This window comes from Trichechus manatus, unplaced genomic scaffold (genome assembly GCF_000243295.1).
Source record: "Trichechus manatus latirostris isolate Lorelei unplaced genomic scaffold, TriManLat1.0 scaffold00004, whole genome shotgun sequence".
Taxonomy (NCBI): Eukaryota; Metazoa; Chordata; class Mammalia; order Sirenia; family Trichechidae; genus Trichechus; species Trichechus manatus.
The window spans coordinates 34,208,799-34,233,818 of record NW_004443940.1 but is presented as its reverse complement, the minus strand read 5'-3'; the positions used below and the strand labels follow the sequence as shown (position 1 = coordinate 34,233,818).

General features: G+C 51.1%; 1 protein-coding gene across 1 annotated transcript in view; it reads left to right on the top strand.

Annotated features, from left to right (window-relative positions):
* The window catches only part of CNNM4 (cyclin and CBS domain divalent metal cation transport mediator 4), a 36,409-nt gene extending 18,180 nt beyond the window's left edge, over nucleotides 1-18,229 (top strand). The window contains 6 exon segments of the mRNA XM_012555888.2: nucleotides 10,123-10,266; nucleotides 10,638-10,772; nucleotides 11,937-12,106; nucleotides 12,345-12,441; nucleotides 17,567-17,742; nucleotides 17,961-18,229. Coding sequence (XP_012411342.2) covers nucleotides 10,123-10,266; nucleotides 10,638-10,772; nucleotides 11,937-12,106; nucleotides 12,345-12,441; nucleotides 17,567-17,742; nucleotides 17,961-18,164 — 926 coding nt within the window. The 3' untranslated portion in view covers nucleotides 18,165-18,229.
* The last annotated feature ends 6,791 nt before the right edge of the window (nucleotides 18,230-25,020 follow it).

Sequence of the window (25,020 nt, the reverse complement as noted above, 5' to 3'; positions counted from 1 at the left end):
GTCCAGCTCTCAGTGTTTGAACGTCGTTCACCTCGAGTCTTGTCCTTATTCCCTGAACATTACAGTACTGTCTAACAGCTATTTACATGGCATTTACATTGTATTAGGTATTAGAAGTAATCTAAAGATGGTATAAAGTATACGGGTGATGTGCATGTAACCTTATGCAAATACTACACTCTTATATAAGGGCCTTGAGCATTTTGGTATCTGCAGGGGTCCTGGAACCAATCCCCCTTGGATACCCAGGGCCGACTGTCCATGTACTATTTTACTAATATGTGTGTTATAAAACAAACCCACAAGTATTTTCTAAGAAGTAAAGATGAAATAACCACTGTTTTTATACATCTTGCTAATAGTTAGCTGAGCCCTGGTAGTGCAGTGCTTAAAGGACTCAGCTGCTAACTGAAAGGTGGGTGGTTCAAACCCACCAACCACTCCACGAGAGAAGGATGTGACAGTCTGCTTCCACAAAGATTTACAGCCCTGGGAACCCTGTGAGGCAGTTGTACTCTGCCCTGTAGGGTCGTTATGAGTCTGAATGGACTCGGCAGTTGGGTTTATTTGTTTTTGTTTTTTGGCTAATAGTTACGGCTACAGAGTCTCTCTAGCGCGTGCTTTACACTGTTCCAAAGCACAAAATGCGCTTACGGCGGGCTTCACCATTAATGGCAGTTGCTGTAAGTCTGTTTCACATCGTCTTCTTAACAATTTTGAGTTCTTTTGGTCCACCCTTTGTCAGCCCTGACTCGACTGGTACTGATTTCACCTAGTGCGGTGGCTGATGGGCTCACAGAAGTGGAAGCTCTGCCTTTCTTTCTAGCCTGCCTGTTTTCTGAGCATTCTCTTGGGTCTGCAGTGTCTTTGCAGGAATCTCGTTAAACCCCGGTCCGTTTCGTGAGGGTTTATTTGGTTAAAAGTGTTCAGCCCAGTCTGTAACCTGTGTCATGGAGCACGCCTCACCTGCAGTCCCTCACAGCTCGGATGAGGGAGGGTGTGAGTCGCTGCCAAGGTCTCTGCCTTCCAGAGCCTGCTTCCCATGGCTTCCTGCTTATGGCTGCTGTCCGTCTCTGTGTGAGACAAAAGCTAAATGTACTTGTTTTGGATTAAAAAATAGTTATCTGTGATGAGTGCCGCCTTTGGAGACTGTTGTGACAGATGCAGGATGGGTTGTGGTACGCTCAGAGTCCGTGCAGTATCTGTGTGTGTCACCCAGGAGGGCTGGGCAGGGGAATCCTTTTGTGTGCAGACCCCTTTCTGAATTCTTGGCAAGTGGGCCACAATGTCTGCATTTCATTTCTCCTCTCTGGGTGCCTTCCTCTGTTTTCCTGCTTCACTCTGTCATCGTTGTCTTTCCATCTGCACTGCTTTCCCTCGTCATTTGTAGCATTGTTAAAATGTAGCTATAACACGGTATTTTCATCAGTGGTGCTTATTGACTAGCTTAGTTATTGAGCACCTGCTGTATATTTGGAGCCCTGATGGTACAGTGGTTAAGAGCTCAGGCTGCTAACCAAAAGGTCGTCAGTTTGAATCCACTGGCCGCTCCTTGGAAACCCTATGGGGCAGTTCTGCTCTGCCCTGTAGGGTCGCTATGAGTCAGAATCGACTCAATGACAACGAGTTTTTGGTTTTGCTGTATATATAGCCTCGTGCTGAGCCTTGAGGAAGGAGCCCTGATTGCACGGTGGTTAAGTACTCGTCTGCTAACCCAAAGGTTGGCAGTTCACACCTATCAGCTGCTCCAAAGATGTGGCAATCTGCTTCCATAAAGATTTCCAGCCTTGGAAATCCTATGGGACAGTTCTGTTCTGCCCTGTAGGGTCGCTATGAGTTGGAATTGACTCGAGGGCAGTGGGTTTTAAGCTCTCAGGAGGAACTCAGGCACCACGAGCATAGGTTCTGTTGTTGAGGATATTAACTGGGACACCTGCCTGGGAAAGCAGCTTGGAGGTGTCTCTCAACTTCACCAATGCACGTCCCTTTGACCCGGCAACTCCATGTCTTTACATTTACAGTAATCTCACGGGGATCACATGACGGACGCGCGGGCATTTTCCCTGCAGCACTGTTTGCAGTAGAAAAAGATTGGAGAGCATCTGAGTGTCCATCGGGGGCACAGAGAGGGTGCAGTCCATCATGGGGTATCCACACGGGGGAACACCCCACGGGGGGAGGGAACGGGGAGCTTGGAGCTCTGAGCGGACCGCTCCCCAGTGATGTTGCTGAGTGCAGAAAGCAAGGTGCAGAAAGGTGTGCGTTAAAAAGTGAACACAATGGGCAGCTCCTGTCTAAAATCGGTATGAGAAGGCAGGAAGGGACAGGGACTGGACGAATGGACACAGGGAACTTGGGATGGAAAGGGAAGTGTGCTGTCACATTGTGGGGCTTGCAACCAATGTCACAAAACAATATGAGTATAAATTTTTGAATGATAAATTGAGTTGTAAACTTTCACCTAAAGCACAAGTAAAAAAAAGTTAAAATAAAAGTAACATATTTATTGTAGAAAATCTTAGGAAAATGGAAAATGATTAAGAAGTCACCTTTGCCACAGTGCCCAGAATGGGATTCTTGGTGCATTTGCTTCTTCTCATCATCAATAAACTGTGTTGGCTTTCTCCCCCCCACCCTCAAAACGAAAGTCGTGTTCTTATTTTTTCTGATTATAAAAGTAAAAATTTAAAATATTGCAAGTTAACTGTAAAATACATTTAAAAAAAGCAAACAAAAACAGCCGTCCATCTTTCTCACTGTTGTTTTGTAACTCTCTGCAGTACACCTGTGGTCAAGGCACTGTCCAGGCACTGTCCCTTTAAGTAAGTCCGTGCCTGCACCAGCCTTTTTAGTGGCTGTAACACTGTGTCCTGGACAGCACCTGGGCTCACCCTCCTGCACATCTTTCTCAGGCTCCTCCTCATTTGCTGAGTACAATGTAACTTCCTACAGGGGAAGAAATGGCTGAGTCCAAGGTCTTGTACATTTTACATTTTGACACATGTTGCCAAATTCCTGAAGAAAAATTTCAAACTCCCAGCAGCAGTGGTAGTTCTCTTGCCAACACTGTGATTATTAATCTTGGGAATCTTGGCTAATAGGATGGGTTGTTGTATGCCGTCGGGTAAAAAAAGATATTTCATTTTTAAAGTTTTTATTTCATTGTTTATTAATAATGTTGAGCATTTTCCTCCTATTTGTCATTTTATATTTATTTTTTCATGTCCTTTGTTCATTTAAAATTGGGTTGCTGCTTTTTTCATAGTGATTTATGGTCTTGTCTGAAACAGTGACACTGGGCCGATTAGCCCAATACCTTTCATTGAATAATCTCTCTTTCCTCCACGGATTTCAAATGCCAGTTTTATTATGTACAAAGTTCCCAATTTGCTGGAATTTCTTTCTGCACTCTCATTGTTCTGTCCATTTCTGCACCAGCACTACACAGTTTTAGTCACTATATAGTTTTAGAATATATTATAATTTATATTAAAATTAAGGACCTCCTCATTGTTACCTTTTAAGTTGCCCATTGGTTGAACAGCTCCCTCCTGCCCTCCCCTGCCCATCTGCCTCTGCTGTGGATCCTGGGCGTGTTCTTCACCGATACCCAGCCGTGTTCTTGTTGTGTGTAACTCCCTCCCCCACTTTGGAGCTGAGGGGTTCAGGGGGTGCGAGGGTAGACAGTCTGCTAAGAGAAGACCCCTCTGCAGAACCGCTGACCCTCTCACTTGACCCTGGTGGCGGTGAGCTCCTCCAGGCTCTGGGAGTTAGAGGCACAGCCTGCCCTCCTGGGCACTGCGGACAGCCCCAGGGCAGTTGGGGAGCCAGGCTGTCTGTCTTCTCTCTGAGGTGACTCAGGGATAGCCATTCCCCTCCCTGGCTCTGCTGTCAGGGTAGATCCACAGGGGCGGTGGCCAGGCGGCCTGCGTGGACCTTTGAGGCCGTCTTTCCAGGTGCCCAGGCAGCTCCACATCTGCTGTCTTCCAGCATCAGAAATGCAGGGTGTCCAGTGAGTGTGTGTGTGGCCGCCAGGTCTGTGCCCAGCCTGGCTGTCTTCGACGAACAGCTGCCTCTCTGTGGATGGACCTGGGCTGAGCCTCCCCAGGGTGGAAGGGGAAGCAGGTGCAGGCAAGGGGGCTCATCTCCTGCTGCTATGCTCTGCTGCCCTCTGCCTCCTCTCCTCCCGGTCGTCTGGCTGGGATGGGCTGCCTGCTCCTCCTGCTGGCTGAGGTCGGCACTATTAATAGCAAGCTGAATCCAGCCGGTGGCCTTGGGAGGTGAGGAGTAAGGAGGGGAGTCGCAGGAAATCAGGGTGCCCAGTTGTCTGCAAGTGTAGACCCTCGGCTAACTGTCTTCTCGTCAGCCCGGGCCACCTCCTCTCCCCAGGGCCAGTCCTGGGAACCTGGGATGTCAGGAGGTAGCACTTGCCAGGAGACCCAGCCAGGATACGCTGAGGACACCATCTTGGGTGGTAGGAATCTGATGTCTGATCTGGGGTCCCTGGTTCTCTCGCATGAGAAGAGGTAGTCGGAGCCGGTGAGTGGGTCCCTCTCAGGGGCCTCATGGACTTTGAAACCAGCACCTAGTAACGGTTCCTGACTGTGGTCTTTGAGGGGGTCTAAATAAAGCTTTATATGGGGGGAAAGGGACTAGCAGATTGTTAAAATGGGCATGATGGAGGTCAGAGGACTGGGCTTTCTGGGGCAAAGGGAACTCAATCCAGGAAGCTGGGTTCCCGGAGTCCCCCACAACCGAGTTACTCCTTTCTAGTAATGCCTGAATTTAGAAGGCTCAGGAACTCGGAAGCCCAGAGGAGGGGTGTTATAAAAATTTAAAAGGTACTTTAATATTTTCCTTCTTGATTATAAAATTAATGCTTACTGACTATGTGAATTTTTAAACTTCTATACAGAGAAGCATAAAAAAGAAGAAAAATCCTGAATCCCTCATGCTGTTTGGTTAAATCATATGAAATTACCATTTTTGTTGGTCAAAAATAGTCAGATGCCAGCAATTTCATATGGTTCAATCAGATATTAACCAAACGTATATTTCTTGCATGTTGCTTTTTTCTCTGAATAAGGGCTACTTCGGAAAAGGTAGGATTCTAAGCTTTTGGAGTAGATGTATTATTTAAATTTTCATGTTTCATTTCTCACTCCAGCCACTCCCAAAATCTAATTTTCCAGTTGAATGGACATCAATAATAAAATGAGGTAACTCATTTAAATAAAAATTTACATTAGATTCCACTCAGTGAGAATCATAATTGGAAGTATTAAGTTGATCCACTTATTTTTAAATAGTAAATCTGTTAACAGTAACTTCTGAACTCCAGAAAGTTCTAAATTACTGAAGTCCAAAATAATTCCTTCTCTGGTCAGTGTCCCGTCTCTCCTCCCCATTGGCTGTCTTTCTCCTCCTGAGGAACGTCTGCGTGGGCTGATCCTTTTATCCCACAGATGCCTGTTGAATACTTGCTGTGTGCTGTGCACTGGCCTGAACTTCAGGAGCACAGACAAAAACCCCAGGCCTAGTGGAGCCAGGATGTAGTGGGGGAGATGGGCAGTAAACACAACAAATGAGCACATTGCATGGCCTATTGTAGGTGGTGAACTAATGAGAGGGGTCCAGAGTGCTGGAGGAGGCGGTGTAGTGTTACATGGGGCCAGTGGGGTAGGCCTCATTAGAGGGTGGCATTTGAACAAAGACCTAAAGGGGATGAGCTGTGCAGGTATCTGGGGAGGGGACGCAGGCAGAGGAGGCCAGTACGATTGACTGAGGAGGAGATGTGGGAAGGTGGGTCAGCACAGAGGGCTTTGGGGCCAGGGAGAGATGGGAGCCACTGTGGGGTTTGATGGAGGTGTGGCGTGGTCTGACTTGCATCATAAGAGGGTCACCCTTGCCGCTGTGTTGAGAGTTGGCTAGGGTCCAAGGTGAAGCAGGGAAGTGTTAAAGGCTGTTTCAGTCCACTGGGTGGGAGATGCTGGTGGCCCAGAATGGGCAGGTATCAGTGGAGGCCATGAGAAGAGGTTGGATTCTGTGTATCCGTTGCAGGTAATCCTGGTGGGATTTACTGAATGAAATGGTTGTAGAGGGGCAGAGAGAGAAGAGGCGAAGTTTATTCCTCCAGTGGCCTGATGAACCGGAAGGATAGAGCTGGGGTAGACTGGGGGGAGGGGCAGGGACTCATGTTGGATGGTGTCTTAGTTACGTAGCACTGCTGTGACAGAAACACCACAAGTGGATGGCTTTAACAAACAGAAATCTATTCTCACAGTTTTAGGAGGCTAGAAGTGCAAATTTAAGGCGCCAACGCCAGGGGAAGACTTTCTCTGTTGGCTTCCGGGGCAAGGTCTTTGTCATCAATCTTCCCCTGGTCTAGGAGCTTCGCAGCGCAGGGACCCTGGGTCCAAAGGATGCACTTCCACTCCTGGTGCTTCTTCCTTGGTGGTAATGAGGTCCGTCTCCTCTCTGCTGAGTTCTCTCTTTTATATCTCAAAAGAGGTTGATTGAAGATACAACCTAATCCTGTAGATTGAGTCCTGCCTCATTAACATAACTGCCTCTAATCCTGCCTCATTAACATCATAGAGGTAGGATTTACAACACATAGGAAAATCACATCAGATCACAAAATGGAGGACGACCACAAGATACTGGGAATCATGGCCTAGCCAAGTTGACACACATTTTGGGGGACACAGTACCATCCATAGCAGACGGGTTAAGAGTTGACATCCAAGTGGAGCTGTCAATAGGTAGTTAGATGTATGAGTCTGGAGCACACAGGAGAGGGCTGGGCTGGAAACACTTATTTGGGATTCTTTGATATACTATATAGCCAGTATTTGGAGCCCTGGTGGCACAGTGGTTAAGAGCTCAGCTGCTAACTAAAAGGTCAGCAGTTTGAATCTACCAGCTGCTGCTTGGAAACCCTATGGGGCAGTTCTGCTCTGTCCTGTAGGGTCGCTATCAGTTGGAATTGACTCAACGGCAATGGGTTTGGTTTTGGTTTGGTTTATAGTCAGTATTTAAAGGCATGAGGCAAGGGACCAGGTCTAAGGACTGAGCCCTGGTCCCTCCAGTGTTTGCAGATCAGGGAGAAGGGAGGAGACAAAGTGGCCCCTGAGGTGAGAGGAGCACGGGAGCCTGGAGTCCTGGAAGCTGAGGGGAGGAAGGAGCGGCTGGTGGATTCGAACTGCCAACCTTTTGATTAGCAGCCGAGCTCCTAACCACTGTGCCACCAGGGCTCCTGTGGCAGTGGGAGGCGGAGGTCATTGGCCAGAAGTTCCCTTTGTTTTCCCCCCTTAATCTTTTCTCAGTTTTTTAAAAATTATAAAAGTAAAACATGCCTATCAAATAGAACAGAAGGGCAGTATAGAAGGGTATAGAGTAAGGCATAATGGGGCCCATTCCGCAAACTCTGTATCCCCCAAAGGTGACCACGGTTAGCTCTTCTAGATAGTTCTAGGCATTTCCAGAGTGTGCTGGCATGCACGTGTGCACACACACACACACTCACACACATGCTCGTACGTGCATGCACGCTCACACACATACACGTGCTTACACACTCGCACACACACGTATACACGCTCATGCGCACACACATGCACGCCCACACACACCCCCTTTGTTTCCCGGCAAGCCTTGCGTTGCACAGTTTGCTCTTTCACTCGGTCGCGTGTCTTGGTTTCAGTCCACAGGTCGCCTGTCTGGCTCTCTCGCGTTCTTCCTGGAGCCCCAGTGACCCCGAGGGCAGCACCTGTGCCCTGTTGCTGTTCATTTATGTTGCTTCTGGTTTGGGGCAGTTAAAAAGAACGCTCTGCTGAACCCTCTTGCTTTTGTGTCTCTTTTTTTGTGACGAGTATGTCCATAGAACACATAACCCAGCCGTGGAATTTCTGGGTCCAAAGTTCCAAAAAAAACAAAAACAAAAACCAAACCCACTGCCATCGAGTTGATTCCGATCCATAGTGAACCCTATAGGACAGAGTAGAACTGCCCCCATAGGGTTTCCAAGGCTGTAATGTTTAGGGAAGCAGACTGCCACATCTTTCTCCCATGGAGCGGCTGGTGGGTTCAAACCACCGACCTTTTGGTTAGCAGCCAGATGCTTAACCGCTGCACCACCAGGGCTCCTGAGCCCAAGGTTAGGCACAGTTAAAAAATAGTGTACGGCATCCTGCCTGATTGGCTTCCTGATCTGTGCCCATGTACCCGCCCATGGAAGAGTGCATGTGGGGGCCTGTCTGTCCCCCACCCCCGCAACACCAAGCACCGCCAGGCTTCTCAGAGTGCCAGGTGGAAAGGTGCTGGAACCGCCTTGCTTGAGGTCCCTTCCCTGCTGGATGACATCATTTATCTGGCTGCCCTGGGCCATCAAGCTGTTGCTTCTTTCTCTCTTTCTAGAAAGCACTCGAGCGGCACAGAGCCCCGGGGGCTGCTGCCCTGCAGGGGGACCTTGGCAGCTCTCTTGCTGTTGTTGACTCATTTCTAGAAAGACATGAGGGGATTTTTCACTGAGCCCAGCCATGGTTCTATCCAGCAGTGGTAACTAAAACTTTTGGTAGCAGAAATAACATGTATCACATCGACCCAATACGTGGGTGAAAAGTTTCACGATACATTACTTGGATTATTTTACTTTATTTTATTTTTTTAAATGCTGGTCAGGCCCAGCAGCTCTGAAGACGCCATCCTGGGGTTGGGGGATTTTCTGTGGCCTTAGTGGCCCAGAAGGAGTACCAGGGAGGTGAAGATGGTTAACGTGCTCAAAAGGTTGGAGGGTTGAATCCACCCAGGTGCCTCGGAAGAAAGACCTGCTGATCTACTTGTGAAAAATCAGCCACTGAAGACCCCGTGGAGCACAGCTCTACTCTGACACACAGGGTTGCCGTGAGTCAGGACTGACTTGATGACAGCTACCTTACGGTGGCTGTTAGCTGCTGTTGAGTCAGCCCCCAGCTGATGGTTACCTCACAAACACCAGAACGAAGCGCTGCCTGGTGTTCAGATGGGGATTGGACCGTTGTGATCCATGGGGTTTCCGTTGGCTGACTTTTAGAAGTAGATTTCCAGGTCTTTCTTCCTAGCCTGTCTTAGTCTGGAAGCCCCGCTGAGACCTGTTCACCATCACAGCAACACACTAGTGTCCACGGATGGATGGGTGGTGGCTGCACATGAGGTGCATTGGCCGGGAGTCGAACCTGGGTCTCCCTCAGGAAGGCCTCATGGTTTCCTGGTAGACCTGGAAAGCCTGCTCCACAGAGACCATTTAGAACGAGTTCTTTCATCCTTAGAATGAGGTGCTGCACTCAGTAATGGATTCCAAAGGGACCACCGTGCAGGAGACCCTGGCCTGACTGTCACAGGTGTCCTGGGGCTTTGTCCCTTGGGCTGTTCCAAACCCGCGTCCCCACGTGCAGCGCACGGCCCCTCCACCTAGGGCGCAGGCCAGCCCTTCTTGTTTGTCTCCCTGCTGTCGTTCACCGGGGCTGGGGGCCTTGAGGAGCAGGGTGGGACCCCCGAGGAGGGGCTGGGGGCCTTGAGGAGCAGGGTGGGACCCCCGAGGAGGGGCTGGGGGCCTTGAGGAGCAGGGTGGGAACCTCATCCAGTGGCTGGCCTTCCTCCTCACCCTCTGCCTCACAACTTTCTCTTGCTTTAGGCTGAGGGGTGGCGCCCCGCTAATTACAGCCTGGGCTTAATTTGTTAATGGCTTGAGGAACTGAGAGGCTCTGCCTGTGGCAGTGTCACAGCCCCTGGTCTGGGTGCGAGGAGGACAGCCCCCAGCACCACCACCCCTGGCTCTCTGTGCCCCCCCGGGTTGTCAGTATGGGGCCTTCCCCTCCCCCAGGAGCCCCTGATGCGCGGCCAGGCGGAACCTTGCCATTCCATCCCATTTAAACCAATGGCCCCAGTTAAATGCCTGTAAAAATAATAACACTTTTGTTTTTTTTCTTTTATAAAAGCAGTATCTGTTCACAGTAGAAACTTTAGAAAGTAAAGGGGAAAATCACCCATGACCCCGTGACCCCGGATGCGTTGCCGTGTGGGCGGAAGAGTCCCCTGACTGGTCCCTTTGCTCTGGTCTGACTCACTGCCTTGTCCCCGCAGGGAAGTCCCACCTGGCCATCGTGCAGAAGGTGAACAACGAGGGTGAGGGTGACCCGTTCTACGAGGTCCTGGGCCTGGTCACCCTGGAGGACGTCATCGAGGAGATCATCAAGTCTGAGATCCTGGACGAGTCGGATATGTACAGTGAGTTTGTCCCTCCCCGCAGGCCCCCAGAGCCCCTTCCCTGCGCGGATCGGAAACCCGTCGTCCCTGTTTGGGAAGTCCACAGTGTGGGGCGTGTGGGCGGTGCCTCCCAGCACCCTGACACCCCGTAACGCGGTGCGCTGCGCTGGCCATAGTGAGCAGGGAGCATGTTGAGAGAGGTGGGTGGGGGCTGCCTCCCATCCTCCCCGGCCCCTGGGCCTCAGCGTCAGCCCTGAGACCCTGCCCTGGCCCAGAGCCTGCTGCTTAGATCTGGGCTGAAGAGAGCAGCAGAGCTGGGAGCTGGGAGGCAGGTTGTGGTCTTCTCCGAGGTCTCAGGGGAAGTGTTCAAGTCTCAGTCCTTCCTCTTGCAGCTGACAACCGAAGCCGGAAACGGGTATCCGAGAAGAACAAGCGGGATTTCTCAGCCTTCAAGGATGCTGACAATGAGCTCAAAGTGAAAATCTCACCTCAGCTGCTTCTGGCTGCTCATCGCTTCCTGGCCACGGGTAAGAAGAGCCCGAGGAAGACCTTCAGGTGTTGATGGAAAAACAGTCCTGGAGAGAGATATTGGGGTGGGGGCTGCAGCAGAGGAAAGGTTATGCCGTGAGCAGTGAAGTGGCTGCCACTGCAGGCTTCCGAGTCCCTGGGAGGCACAAAGGGTTAACACTATTGGCTGTTAATCCAAAGGTTAGGGGTTCAAGTCCACCCAGAGGCCCCTCAGAAGAAAGGCCTGGCAGTCTGCATCCATGGAGCCCAGTTCTACTCTGACACACATTGCTGTTGCTGTGAGTCAGAGTTAACTCGACGACACCTGGCATTACAAACTCCTAGGAAGCATCTGAGTTGGTTTTGAAAGTAACCCTGGAGCAGCTGAGGGAGAAGGAGGCCTTCCAGGGGCCAGGGGCAGGGTCTTGGCCCAGGGGTGCGTGCGCACGCACGTACACGCAGACACACACACACACACACACCCCCGCACCCGCTGACCACTCGGATCTCCCCTGCCCTCCCCACTCCCCACACACGCTGGTTCCCCAGGAATCGACCTCTAGATCAATGACATTTCTTTCCTTCCATCCCTGATTCACAGCTTCCTTGGGGACCTGGTGGCAGATTAAAAACCCCTGCCTCCTCTGTCGCCTTCACCGCAATTCCACTTCCTCCCCAGTCCTCACTTGCTGAAGGCACGATCACTCCTTCCCCTGTGTTTTCCTGCTCAAGCATTAATGATGTTGATAATGACAATAATTATAATACCATTTAAAACACTTGCCGTACACCAAGAGTGCACTTGAGCGCTTTCCACGTGTTATCCCACGTAGCTTCACCACGGCCCTGGGGAAGTGTCATTCCCATTTTACAGATGGGGAAACTGAGAAACAGAGCGGTCAAGTAATTTACCCAAGGTCTTGCGCTATTACTGCAGGAGCTCCATTCAAACCCAGGCAGGCAGACAGACTCGTGCCTGACCAGGGAGAAGCCAGGCTCGCTCCCCTCCCCAGGAGGTGCAGAACCCAGTAGTGAGCCCCTGGGGAAGGGCCTGGGCAGCGATGGAGCCGCCCCAGCACAGAGTGGCTGCTGTGGTTCAGATTGGGGCACCGCATCGGCACCAGATCTGCTCCAGGCACCGCTCAGCCCGGGCCCCGCGTGAATCCCTGTCTCTCGTCCTGCAGAGGTGCCCCTGTTTAACCCCTCTCTGATATCGGAGAAGATCCTGCTGCGGCTGCTGAAGTACCCAGACATCATCCAGGAGCTCAAGTTTGACGAGCACGACAAGTACAACAGCCACCATTACCTGTACACCCGAAATAAGCCGGCTGACTACTTCATCCTCATCCTCCAGGTGAGCCCCCCGCCTCCTCCTGTCCCCGAGACTTCTCATGCCAGCCTCCCTGCTCCGGGGGCTCGAGGCCTGCCTACACTGCCCATCCTGACCCTGACATCCACCGTCGCGTCCCCAGGTCACAGCCTGCTGAGCAGCCCGTGGTCCCACACCTTCCCTGCTTCCTCTCTTGCCTCATCCTGTCTGTTTCACCCGTGTTCTCCTCCTCCCTGTTGTAACCCTGACCCTGTGTCTCCAGGGGAAGGTGGAAGTCGAGGCCGGCAAGGAGAACATGAAGTTTGAGACGGGCGCCTTCTCCTACTACGGGATCATGGCACTGGCCTCAGCCCCCTCTGGTGAGTCAGTGGGCTGGGCCTTGGCCTTCCTCCAGGGCACCTGGACGGGGAGAGGCTGACACCTGGGAACTGAGGCAGCCCCGTGGCTCATAACCAAGGACATTCACTGGGGAGATGGGGGAGAGGGAGATGGGGGAAGGCTGGACTTCCAGCACCCCAGAAGAGGTGGGCTGGGAGGCAGAGTGGCTTGTCTCTGGATCGAGTGCAGTGGGGAGGGGAAGAAATGAGGAGGGATGTTGAGCAGAGACCTGGAGGCAGCTGAGGGTGTGTCCCCGTGACAATGAGGAGACCAACTTGCCTGAGGTGGAAGAGGGCTAGGGAGCGAGGGACAGGTTGGGGGCCCCTAGAACGCTGGTGGAGTGTGGCTGTGATAGGAAGTGGGAAGCCAGGGCAGAGTGGACCAGCAAGGGCCCTGGTGGCTGGAACGGTGGGAAGAGGGCTGACTGTGGGAGGCAGAGGGAGGCCGGCCGGCGGGACCTTGCTCATGAGGACTGGCACAGGGGGGTCGGGAAGGAGGAGTCAAAATGGTCCCAAGGCTGGGGCCTGGCCAGGACCTCTTTGCTGGGGCGGCTTGCAGGTGGGTTTGGTTTTCTAGGCTCAGCTGGCGCCTTTTGGTTAAGGGCTGTTTCTGATGGAATAAAGGGTCTTGGGAGCAAAGCGGACACTAGACACCTTTCAAGAGAGGCTCTCCAAGGTCTACAGAAGGGCCTCAGGGTGAGTGTCCCACTCTGGCCGCCCTGTGCCCTCTGCTTTTCTGGTCCTGGGCTGCTCGAGTTCTCCTGGAGAGACTCAGTATGGCCAAGTGGGGGCCTGCAGGCCAGGCCCAGCCTCAGCTGGTTCTGCTGCTCTAATGTGGGTGACCCGGGGGCCCCGGGGAGTCCTGCAGGAGGGAGAGTGAGGAGCCTGCTGTGGTCCTGGGAGCAGGCCTCGCCCGTCTGTGGTGCTGTGGGTCCTGGATAGCCTCTGGTGCTGAGCCTGTGGCTGACCTTGGCCAAAGGCCCCCATGCATGCAGCCAGGACACCCAGGAACGCTGGCGCCCCCTCTGCCCCTCACCAGGGTGAGCCAGGGCGGCATAGGCTCCCCAGGGGGCTTGGTGGAACAAGGCTCCAGAGCTGGGTCCTGGAGCAGGTGGACCTGCCCAGACAGCCTCGGGAAGACTGGGAGGGGGGCTTCTGTGTCCCTCCCGAGAGCACCCCTCCTCCGTCCAGCTGGGGAAACATTCAGAAGGGCATGCAGGCAGGGGGAAGCTTTTTCTCAGGCTCTCTCTCTGCAGGGATGCCTCCGAGGCCTGGGCCAGGTCCTGGCTCTGTCCCCTGACTGGTAGGCCCTCAGGATCCGCTTGTGGCAGATGGAAGTGGGGGTGACTTCTGGGGAGCTCTGGATTCACTGTCGGAGCCCTGGGTGTGCCCCGCCAGCCTCAGTCCTTCTCTGCACAGGGCTCATTGGTCTGCCCTGCGCACCCCCTGCCCCAGCAGAGCTGAGTCCCCTTCCTTCGCCACTCGGGCTCTCTCTGCCGAGGTAGCCTGGCCCCCACCAGGCCCACCTCTCCATTTTGTCCCGCCTCCCGGCCCCACTGTCACTGACTTTTTCCTCTTTTGATACAGGGCCTTCAGCCCAGGCTGGGTGTCCGCCGGCCAAGTGGAGCTCCCTCCTCTCCCGGCTCCCAGGTGATGTGGCGTGCTGGAGAAGGTCGCGCTGCCACCTGTTGCCTGAGCCCATGCCACAGCTGCGTTAACCTCTCCCTGCAGCACCTGGGCTGTCCCACCTGCTCAGACTTGTGGGCCAGCCCGTGTGGCACTGCTGCTTGGCCTAGCACCCAGCCCCTGGGTGGCTTTGCTCTGGCCCTAGAAGGGTCTCCTCAGAGGTCCTTGGGTCCTTGAGAAGACACACACACACACACACACACACACACACTGGACACGTGCTCGTGCCCGTGGACACACACACTCATTCGCAAGCACATGACGATAGGCTGGAAACGAGGGTCCCCCTCTGGCCAGGCCAGGTGTGCATCCTAGAGGGTGTGGAGCAGGTTTCTGAGCCACTTGCCAGCCTGCCGCCCTCCTCCTGATGCAGGAAACAGGGCACAGCTGGCCAGCACCCTCCCAGTCATGGCCAGTCACCACCCTCAGCGGGATTGCACAGCATCGGCTTCCTCTGAAAACTGTCCGCCCAGAATCTTCACAGGCTTTGCTTTCCCTTCTGTTACGTGTGTCTGCCCGGGGAGGCGTCAGCACAGCAGCCAGAGTCAGCCTGCCCCATCTGCACCCCATCTCCCCATCTGCTAGCTCAACAATGCTGGGACATTAACTTCCCCTCTCAGACTTGGTTACCTCATAAGTGAGGTGGGAGCAGTACGTGTTCCCACCTCAGAGAGCTGTTGTGAGGAGTGAGGATTTATGTAAAATGCTTCGTTGGAGCATTTTATAGTAATTATATAATTAGATTTATAATAATTGAGTTGGGGCTCGATTATTATTTCTGTATTTTCTCTGTAACAAAGTGTGACATTCCATTCAGAAAGTATTTAGGAAGAGGCCAAATTCCTCGGTCATCTTGTATTCATACCTGTTCCTATTGCCCTTGAGTTGATTCCGACTCAGAGCGACCCCATGTGACTGAGTAGAACTGCCTCTTAGGGTTTCCCAGGCTGTAATCTTTATGGGAGCAGATCACCAGGTCTTTTCTCCCGTGGAGCCAACGGTGGATTTGAACCGCCGACCTCTCTGCTCTCTGTTAGCAGCCAAGTGCTTACCTGTTGCTTCATCAGGGCCCCTTTTAAATTCATACAGCTGGAGTTGCTTCCTTCTTAACTGTACCAGAGCAGACTTTTCTGTTTTGACCCCTAGTTTTTTATAAGAACAACAGCAACCAAAGAAGGGTACAGAGGTGACTAGGAGCGGTCTTTCTGTCGCCCTTTCGAGCCGCCCAGTGTCAGCTTCGTCTTCCTCCCCTCCCTTCCTGCAGGTGTTCTTGTGTCAGGCGTGTCTGCAGGGCGGTTGGATCCTGATGCTGTTACCTAAGGTGGAAGCAGAGATGCTTTTCCACGAACGTCCTGTTTGGGGGACACGGTGTTCCACCAGCACACCTGCCCTGGTTTATCCGTTCTTGCCCTTATGGCCATTCATGGGGCTCTCTGTTTCTTTCTACTACTGTAACTCACATGGGCTGTAAACCTCTTTATGCAAAAACCTTTTCTGTGTTCCAGATTATGTCTTTAGATTATTCTTTCAGAAATGGAATTACTGGGTCAAAACCCCCCCTTTTTTTTTACATTTACTGTTTTGGTTGAATCATAAAAGTAAGATAGGCTTATTTAGAAATTTGGGAACTAGGAAAAAATATTAAGAAATTTTGAAAGCGCCATAATTTCAATTACTCAGAAACAGACACTTAATATTTTGTTCTATTTCTTTCTAGGATCCCTATTTTTGATAGGTCACATCACTGATTTGTGTTGGTGTTAAATTCATTTTCTGTTTCTGGGGTGTTAATAGGCATGTACTAAAAGCATTTCATCTTCTAAATAATCAGTATGAAATATTGACTAATACCCCTAGTGTCCCTGTTTTTTCCTAAAGCTTAACCAGAGGTCTTCAGAAGTCAGGATGAGTGATCCTCTGGTGGTTGTTCTCTGCCCATAGACTATTGCGGACAGTTTCCGTGGGTTTCTGAATGAAAACCCAGGCTTCACTGAAGCTCAGAGACAGGAGTCTTCCTCAGTTCACTGTCACTGCCCTGGCCACTCAGTCGCCTGGATTTCAATTCGTTTGCTGCTTTTGCTGGGCTGTTCATTAGACTCGCTAGCTGGTAGTCAACTAACGAGCAAGTCGGCGTCTACTTCTTGTTTGTTTACGAGCCAGCATGCCTTCGTATTTCACTTCTTTGTGCATTTCACTGCTTCTTAAGTGTTCACAGAAATAAGAGCAAGTGGTGTGCAGTACTGCGCACAGTTCCTTTTTCAAAATAACAGGCAGTTCCGTCCTTACTTGAGATGGACTGGTTACTGCCCTTTCCAGCTTGGAACCATCTGGAGGCCTGTGCTCCCTCTAGTGGCGGGAAGAGGCGTACACCGCCATTGTCTGGCGCTTTGTCTCAGGAGAGCCCGTGGAGGCAGGCAGTAGGAAGCTGGGGCGCCAGGCGCCACCCTCTCTGCCAGGCCGACAGGGCTCAGCGGACACGGGTGTAGGATAGGAATGTGTTTCACACAGAGCAGGCCATGTGCAGAGCACACTTTTGACCCTTTCAGAGCATTTTAAGAAAGAAAGACCAGACTTACTGGTCTGACAGATTGGAGAAACCCTGAGAGTTAGGCCCCTGGACACCCTTAGAGCTCAGTACTGATGTCACTCTGAGGTTCACCCTTCAGCCAAAGATCAGACAGGCCCATAAAACAAAACGAGACTAAAGGGGCACACCAGCCCAGGGGCAAAGACGAGAAGGCAGGAGGGAGCAGGAAAGCTGGTAATGGGGAACCCAAGGTCGAGAAGGGGAGAGTGTTGATGTGTCGTGCGTGGGGTTGGCAACCAGTCACAAAACAATATGTGTATTCATTGTTTAATGAGAAACTAGTCTGCTCTGTAAACCTTCATCTAAAGTATAATTAAAAAAAAAGTAAAGAGAATTCTTAAAAAAAAAAAGCATCGTAAGATGTGACAGGGTGCCATGTGTGAGGGTGTACGTGTGTGTGCGGGACGAGGGAGTACTAACTGTGTGTTCCTGCTGTTAATATAATACATGTATGTGGTTTATGTCATAAGCTGTTAGTGAGACAAGGATAACGGCTCGTCTGTAACACTAGGGTGAATCACTGTGTTGCCTTTGACTGAGTCATTGTTGGGAAATGAGGGGTTTTGTAGCCCTAAACTTTCTGTGTCTTTGATTTTTGTTCGCGTTTGCCGTTGTTGTGGTGGGCATTTTAATACTTGTTGCATGACACTTCCTCCAAACAAACTAACTCATTTGCTTTGACAAGTTTAGACCTTCTGCAGTTACATCTTCCATGTGCTTCTGTTTGCTGTTAAGAGTTACTTCCTGTCCCAGTGGGGTGGGACGAGGTCAACAAGAGGCCGTGAGCGAGCACCTGGGTGGCTCCTGACCTGACGTCCTCTGCTTTCCCCACAGACCGCTCCCCGTCCTATCCCCTCAGCCGCTCGGCCTCCCTCAGTTACCCGGACCGCACAGATGTCACGAGCTCCTCTCCCATAGCCGGCAGCAGCGTCCAGTTCGGCAGCTCCATCCTGGCCCAGTACATCTCTGACTTCAGTGTCCGAGCACTCATGGACCTCCAGTACATTAAGGTGAGCGCACCCCATGCACCACTCTGCCCAGGCAGCACTGCCTTCCTCCTCCCGAGCATCTAGATCACTCTGCTTCGGGAACCAGCAACTTCTTCCATCCACCAAACCCAGCACAGGGGCCCAGACCCAAGATGTGTTTCCTCGTTAGTCTTGCCCTGACTCTTCCTAAGGGTCTCTGAGGCTTCACTTGGTCGTGCTGCTACGTTCTTGGCTTCCAGCCACAGTACTGGCCCCACCTCACCAGGTCTGATGAGGTTCTGCCGCCTCCCAGCCCCTGCTCTCCGTGAACCTCTTCCTTTCTTCATGCAGATCACCCGGCAACAGTACCAGAACGGGCTTCTGGCCTCACGCATGGAGAACTGCCCTCAGTTTCCCATGGACGGGTGTGCCACCTACTCAGAGAACTTCTCCGAGAAGTCTGAGCTGCCTGTAGTGGACGAGACCACAACTCTCCTCAACGAACGTAACTCCTCGCTGCACAGAACCTCCCACGAGAGTGCCATCTGACAGGAGGGCCCGGGGCCCCCCGCCAGCCCTGCGGGGGCCTCCCCAGTGGGCCCACATGAAGACAGGGAGCTTAGGAGGCCAGAACGGGGGAGCGGATGGCTGTCCGAGCGTCCAGATGGCCCCCAGCCCATGCCGATTTGGTCCTCTGACAGGGACCCCGAGCAGCTCTGAGGTAGAGGCTGCCCAGCCCTGGAATGGCTGGGGCGGTGGGCCAGCTCCCGTGAGCAAAGGCTGTTTTTACTGAGAGAATTTCTAAACAAGGCTCACTGCTCCTCTCTTTAAATATCATTTTGGGAAGGGAATGGGGAAGGGAGACAGGGTTAAGGAACTTTCTTAAGAAAAAAAGAGATTTTTTTCACAAACTTTAACAAGGGGGGTTTCTCGCCACAGGAAGAATAGCCATAATCCGCTCTCTGCCACGACCTTTGGTTTGACCTTTGGTTTGCCTGACTCAGGAAGCCCGCCTTTCTGCCCCGAAGATGGGATCCCAGAGGTCTGCCGGAGGAGGGATGTCTCTTGGGAGGGGAGGACTCTTCTTCCCAGAAGTGAAGAACCAAGTCACACTGAGAACAAATACCTGGGCCAGTGCACTGAGGCCCGAGTGACGTGGCTGGGGTCAGGGGATTCTGGGTAACTGATCAGGGACGTGATAATCCCAGCCTCAGGGCGGGGCCCGTCTGCTCCTGCCAGTCACTGGATCCAGCCCTCGGTGGATGGTTCCCCGGGTGAGTCTGCCCACGCTGGTTTGCCATGCGTCTGTCCCTTTGGACGGCTCTCCCCTCTTGACGGGGCTGAGCAAAAGTGTTAGGCATCGCCTCAGACCTTTCAGATGGCTTACCCTGCTCTTCAGGACCTGCCGTCACTTTTACCAAAGGCTTTCCCTCAGTGGGAGAGTGTCTGCGTTCACGGTGACTCGTCTGTGTCACTCCTCATGGTTCCAGGAGTGAGCCTGGTCACGGGCACCTGCATTATTAGTGATGAATCCCACCCCCTCCTTCCGACCCCGAAAGGAAAGTCGGGGCTCCTTCGCTGATCCATGAAGCCCTTCTTTCCAAAATTCCTGATCCCCAAACCCCAGCCCCTGCTAAGGTCTGGGGACAAGAGGACCTGCTGAAAACTGGCATAAGCAGTTCTTCATGCCCTTTACTCGGTGGCCAAGGCTTCCCTGGCCTTGTTCACACGCCTGCGGAACCCCAGGAAAGGCGGCTTCTGCCTGAAAGGCACACAGCTGGCAGCGCTGTGTTCCCCATGTCTGTGTCGCCCTGGTGTGAGAGGCCACCCTGGCCTTTGCTGAAGCTACTGGTACTGTACCCCGAGAGCTCTGCACCCCTCAAATTATTCCCCAGTGCCTTCTTCCTGGGGGTGAGTCAGGCCCTGCGGCAGAGCTCCAGGCCTCCCATGGTAGGGATGCTGTGGGACCAGGGTCTGTGGTGGCCCTTTGTTGGGTGGAACAGGAACCGCCACCCAAGATCCAGGTGAGGGAGACTGCAGACCTTCTGCCTGAGCATTATTTATTCACTTCTCAACCAGGGGGTCCTGTCACCCCAAGTGCTGTGCTGTCTAGGTGCCTAGGGAATCCTGACTCTGGGGACCAGGAAGTATCTTGCACCAAGTATACCTGCCCCTGGCCGGTTAGAGGGCCTCCCGTGGCCGAATTTACCCTTAAAAGCCTGGAGAGAAGGTACTGAGACTCATGAGTTTGCGGCCATAAGGGAAAGACACCAGGCCTTTGTTCCAGCTGGGAAAACCCACAGATTGTACAGGAGCAGCTTGCTTTCTGAGGCCAGGTGGGAGCGTGCAGAGCCGCGTTCCTGGGTGCGCTCAGCGCAGGTGAGCAAATGCATGGGCTGAACTAGGTGTGTGTGAAATCAAAGGAGCAGGTACACGCACTTCCACAGCTACCTCTTCGCACACACGGTGGCTACCAACAGCAGCCCCTCATCCCCCCCCTTCCCATTTACAATCACTCCCTGCAGGGGCTCATGGCGATTTCCACACATTACTGGTCTGATGACATCCTTCTCCCAGTGCAATGTTTCACTTCCTGCGTCCAGCCTTCGCTTCGTGGGCTGAGCCGTACCCTGGGACTGGCCCGCCCCTACATGTCTTCCCATGGAAGGGGGACCTTTGCAAATGGCATCCACATGGGTAGGCAGGACACAGCCGCCGTAGCAAATAATGCATATTTATTTTGTGTAAGATTTTAATTTGTATATTTTTGTGATTTTTTTTTTTTGGCATTGTTATGAGTTTGACTCTCGGGGAGTTTTGTTGTTGAGTCTTGTGTCTTTTGTCACAACAATGATAATATTTGCTAAACAATATATGGAATTTATTTTTGATTAGTAATAAAAAATGAAATCTGTATAAATCTTGGTGAGTCTACAGTTCGCCTGTGACAGGTCTGTCGACGTTCAGTGTCTGTAATAGAGACGGAAGTGGCTGTGGTCGGGGGGAACAAGTATCCTGGGACCATTTAGCAGTGAAATGTGTGCAAGCAGAAATAGAACTTAAAAACAGGTGTAATCCAAAGAACGAGGTCTTCCCCCTCTGCTACTTAACCTGAAGGGTTCGTTTGTTCCTTGTCCACGCTGCCACTTCACCCCAGCACCTGTATGCACTCCAGTTGCTTTCACTGTGAGACACGCTTCATCGCTCAGGTTGTCCCCAGCTCGGCAGGGCTTGGGTTCTACACTATGAAACCATCCTAGAAGTCCCTATAGTGCTACTGAGCAAACAACATGGACATGCATACACACACACATACATGCGTATATATATACACACGCACGCATATACACACATGCATATATACACGCACATGCATTATACACGTGTGTATATATACATGTGTGCATGTATACACGCAAATGCATATATACACACATGCACGCGTACTGACATATATGTGGTGGTGTTAGGCGCCGTCGAGTGGGTTCTGACTCCCAGCCCTGTGTACAACAGAACGAAACACTGCCTGGTCCCGCACCATCCTCCCAGTTGTTGCTATGTTTGAGCCCATTGTTGCCGCCACTGTCAATCCATCTTGTTGATGGTCTTCCTGTCTTTCACTGACCCTCTACTTTACTTTACCAAGCATGACATCCTTCTCCAGGGACTGGTCCCTCCTGGTAACATGTCCAAAGTACATGAGATGAAGTCTCACCATCTTGGCTTCCAAGGAGCATTCTGGCTGTACTTCTTCTAAGACAGATTTGTTTGTTCTTCTGGCAGTCCATGGTATAGTCAATATTCTCCACCAACACCATAATTCAAAGGCATCCATTCTTTTGTCTTCCTTATTCATTGTCCAGCTTTCGCATGCATGTGTATATATACATGGATATATATATAAATATGATCATTTCAAAACTGACCTGATTTCTGTGGTGTAACGTGAAGATCATAGTTGACTTTTTGAGCAGCTCTCTATTGCATACGTCCATTACTGGGCCAAATGTTGGCTGAATTTAAGTGGAAGATCCATCAAGCCTAAATGGTCTGCCCTCATGACAAGGTTCTCAGGGTAGGGTCAAACTCATTCTGCTGAATCGTGTGTTCTTGTGAAATAGAGGTTGGACAAAACCCTAAGGAGTCTCTGACAGCCACTGGGTCCACCTTGAGCTTCTCTGTAAGTCAGTGCTGAAACTGCCCTGGCTCTTGGGGCCTTCAGGGACGGGGGTCAGGTGTCTGTCCACCAGAGCCTTCTAGCTTTCTTTCTGGGTAGAATATAGGATTTTGCAAAGATAGGATGAGATGAATGCAAGAGGATTATGAATGCTTCTTTCTCAAAAATTTTCATGTGGTAGTATTTATAAATAAAAAACGTGTGTGTGTGTCTGTGTGTCTGTGTGTATATACAATCTGAAGCCCTGGTGGCACAGTGGTTAAGAGCTCTGCAGCTAATCAAAAGGTCGGTAGTTTGAATCCACCAGCTGCTCCTTGGAAACCCTATGGAGCAGTTCTACTCTGTCCTGTAGGGCCGCTATGAGTTGGAATCGACTCAACAGCAATGGATTTGGTTTTGAGTTTTTTCCACAGTTCCATGCATGCTTAAACCCCTGCTGCATACCGAGTGCCACCAGCTCCTCACTGAATTGACCACAGTGAGGAAGATGGTTGCACAAGGGCCCTTCAACCTGCTGTTTCTTCCACCTGGTACATTTCCCCCAGGCCTTTGCGAGGCTCATCCCCCTGCTTCACTTAAGCCTCTGTTCAGATGTCACCTCCTCGTAGAGGGCTTCCCTGATTACCCTGCCCTAACACAGCATCACTCCAACCCTCCGCCTCTGTCTCCGTAGCTTGCCTTGTTTTTCTCCATAGCGCTTATCACTAGGCATCAAATACAGATTTGTGTATTTTTTAGACTCTGAGTTCCACGAGGGCAGGGACTTTATAGTCCCACCTTTAGAATGGTTCCTGAGACAGTGCACTCAGGAATGAATGAAAGAATAAATAGGTCTTAAAGTAAGGTACATACTGGATGCTGGGGATGGGGGGAGTACATAGCTCCCATAACTCTGAGACAACCTAGTCAAGATGAAGGAAGATCATCTAAAGGAAGTGGATCTGAGCTAAGACGAGAGAGAAGCAAGAGTTAGCCAGTGACGTCACACACAATAGCTATGGGTTTAAAACTCAAGAGTAAATATTTAGGTAAAACAGAAATGTCCTGATCCAAATGACTGGTAAGGAAAATGGCCCAGGAAGGGCCAATAAGGGCACTGGAAGTCAAGTGGCAAACGTCTCCATGGATGCTATGACTAACCAGGGATGGGGCAAGGACTGGCACAGAGCTCATGAAGCACTGAGGCCTCCATGAGAAACAAAATCCCCCCGGCAACAGCGGTGTTTGCGCTCTACTGGATTCTCTGTCTTTGGGTAGTCACAGTGTAAGTGACCTGTGTTTTCCAAGTTTGATCCAATGGTTCTTCCACTCAAAGGCTTCCCAAAATATTAGTTAACAGGTTGTTTTTCAAGGGAGCCTGAGGCCAAGGAAAGAGTAACTTGTCAAAGGCCAGAGCCCTGTCTCCAAATCCCGGGGGAGTTGCCTCCATCTACCCTCTAGAACTGTTCCTTCCTCGTTGATGACTTTTCAGTCATGTGACTCATTTCAGGGTCCACTTCAGTGTCGGCATTTTATCTTGACTTGAAGATTGCAAAGTGTGAACGGAAGGGGTTGAATCCATGATAATGGATTCAGTTTTTTTTTTCCTCAGAAGAGGAAGCATGACAATGCAGTGGGAAGTGTCAGTGGTGTCATTATTGCTTCTGCCGGCAGCAGCTCATCCTGTCATACGCACGAGTGAGGCAAACGGCTCAACAGGGCGTATCGCTGTCTGGATGAGAAAACCTGAAGAACGTGGAGATGCAGTTGCCGAGTCCTGGCTCGGAGCTTACCATGTAGAAGAGACACTAATACCATCTTTTAAAAAGTTTTTCACCAAATACTTTTTTCCTGCGGTCATTCAGAATTACACCCCGGGTTTACTTTTTTTGCACATTGTTGTTGGTTGCCGTGGAGTTGATTCTCACTCATGGTGACTCCATGTGTGCAGAGCAGAACTGCTCCACAGAGTTTTCAAGGCTGTGACCTTTCAGAAGCAGATCGCCAGGCCTGTCTTCCAAGGCACCTCTGGGTGGGTTCGAACCACCCTTTTGGCTAGTTGTCATTGTTAGGTGCTATCAAGTGGGTTTCGACTCATAGTGACCCTGTGTACAACAGAACAAAATCGTCCAGTCCTGTGCCATCCTCATGACTCTTGTTATGCTTGAGCCCATTGTTGCAGCCACTGTGTCAATCCGTCTCGTTGAGGGTCTTCATATCTTTTGCTGACCCCCTACCAAGCATGATGTCCTTCTCCAGGGACTGATCCCTCCTGATAATGTCCAACGTATGTGAGACGTAGTCTCGCCATCCTTGCTTCTAAGGAGCATTCTGGCTGTACTTCTTCCAAGAAAGATTTGTTTGTTCTTCTGGAAGTCCATGGTATATTCAATGTTCTTCGCCAACACCACAATTCAAAGGTGTCAACTCTTCTTCAGTCTTTGGCTAGTAGTTGAGCACTTAACCGTTTGTGCCACCCAGGGACTCCTTTTGTTTTTGGCACATTACCTTCTACAAAAACACCTTTTACAGAATTATGGCCATGATGCTTTTTAAATATTGTTATTTTCATGATACTGCAAATGTGTTTCTACAGAATCCTTATAAAAATCATTTTAAATAACATGTATCTAGTCTTCTCAAAGTCTACTTACATTAGGAAACATGAAAATACATAAGTGTCAAGAAAAATACAAAAGTCCCTTATTCTGGGCACCTGGAGAGAAACCTTGTTGGCAGTTCTATTTCCTTCCAATCGCATAAAGACCATTTATAACGGGTAAAGAACAGGCCACACTGTGAATGCACCATAGTTATCTCTGCACTGAGGATCCTCTTGAATAAATCTTGGTCCTGAGGAATCATTTCCGAAGAATGAGCTGCTAGAAGTGGAGTTACCAGACCCAACATCCATGCCAAGTCTTAGTTGTGAGCTTCGCTTTTCTCCCGTAAGATATTAGTAACATGAAGCAGCTGTGAGCATCCAATGAGGCAGTGATTTGTGCGTGCATATTAACCATCGGTCTCCCTGGCGGGAACGCAAGTTCCTTGAAGGCACGGACTGGTTCTGAACTCCCCAGACCTACAGCAGAGTTGGGAACGATAAATAACCATCTTCGACAAACTTTCACTTCCCAATGTCCAACCACCGGCTCTTACGCCCT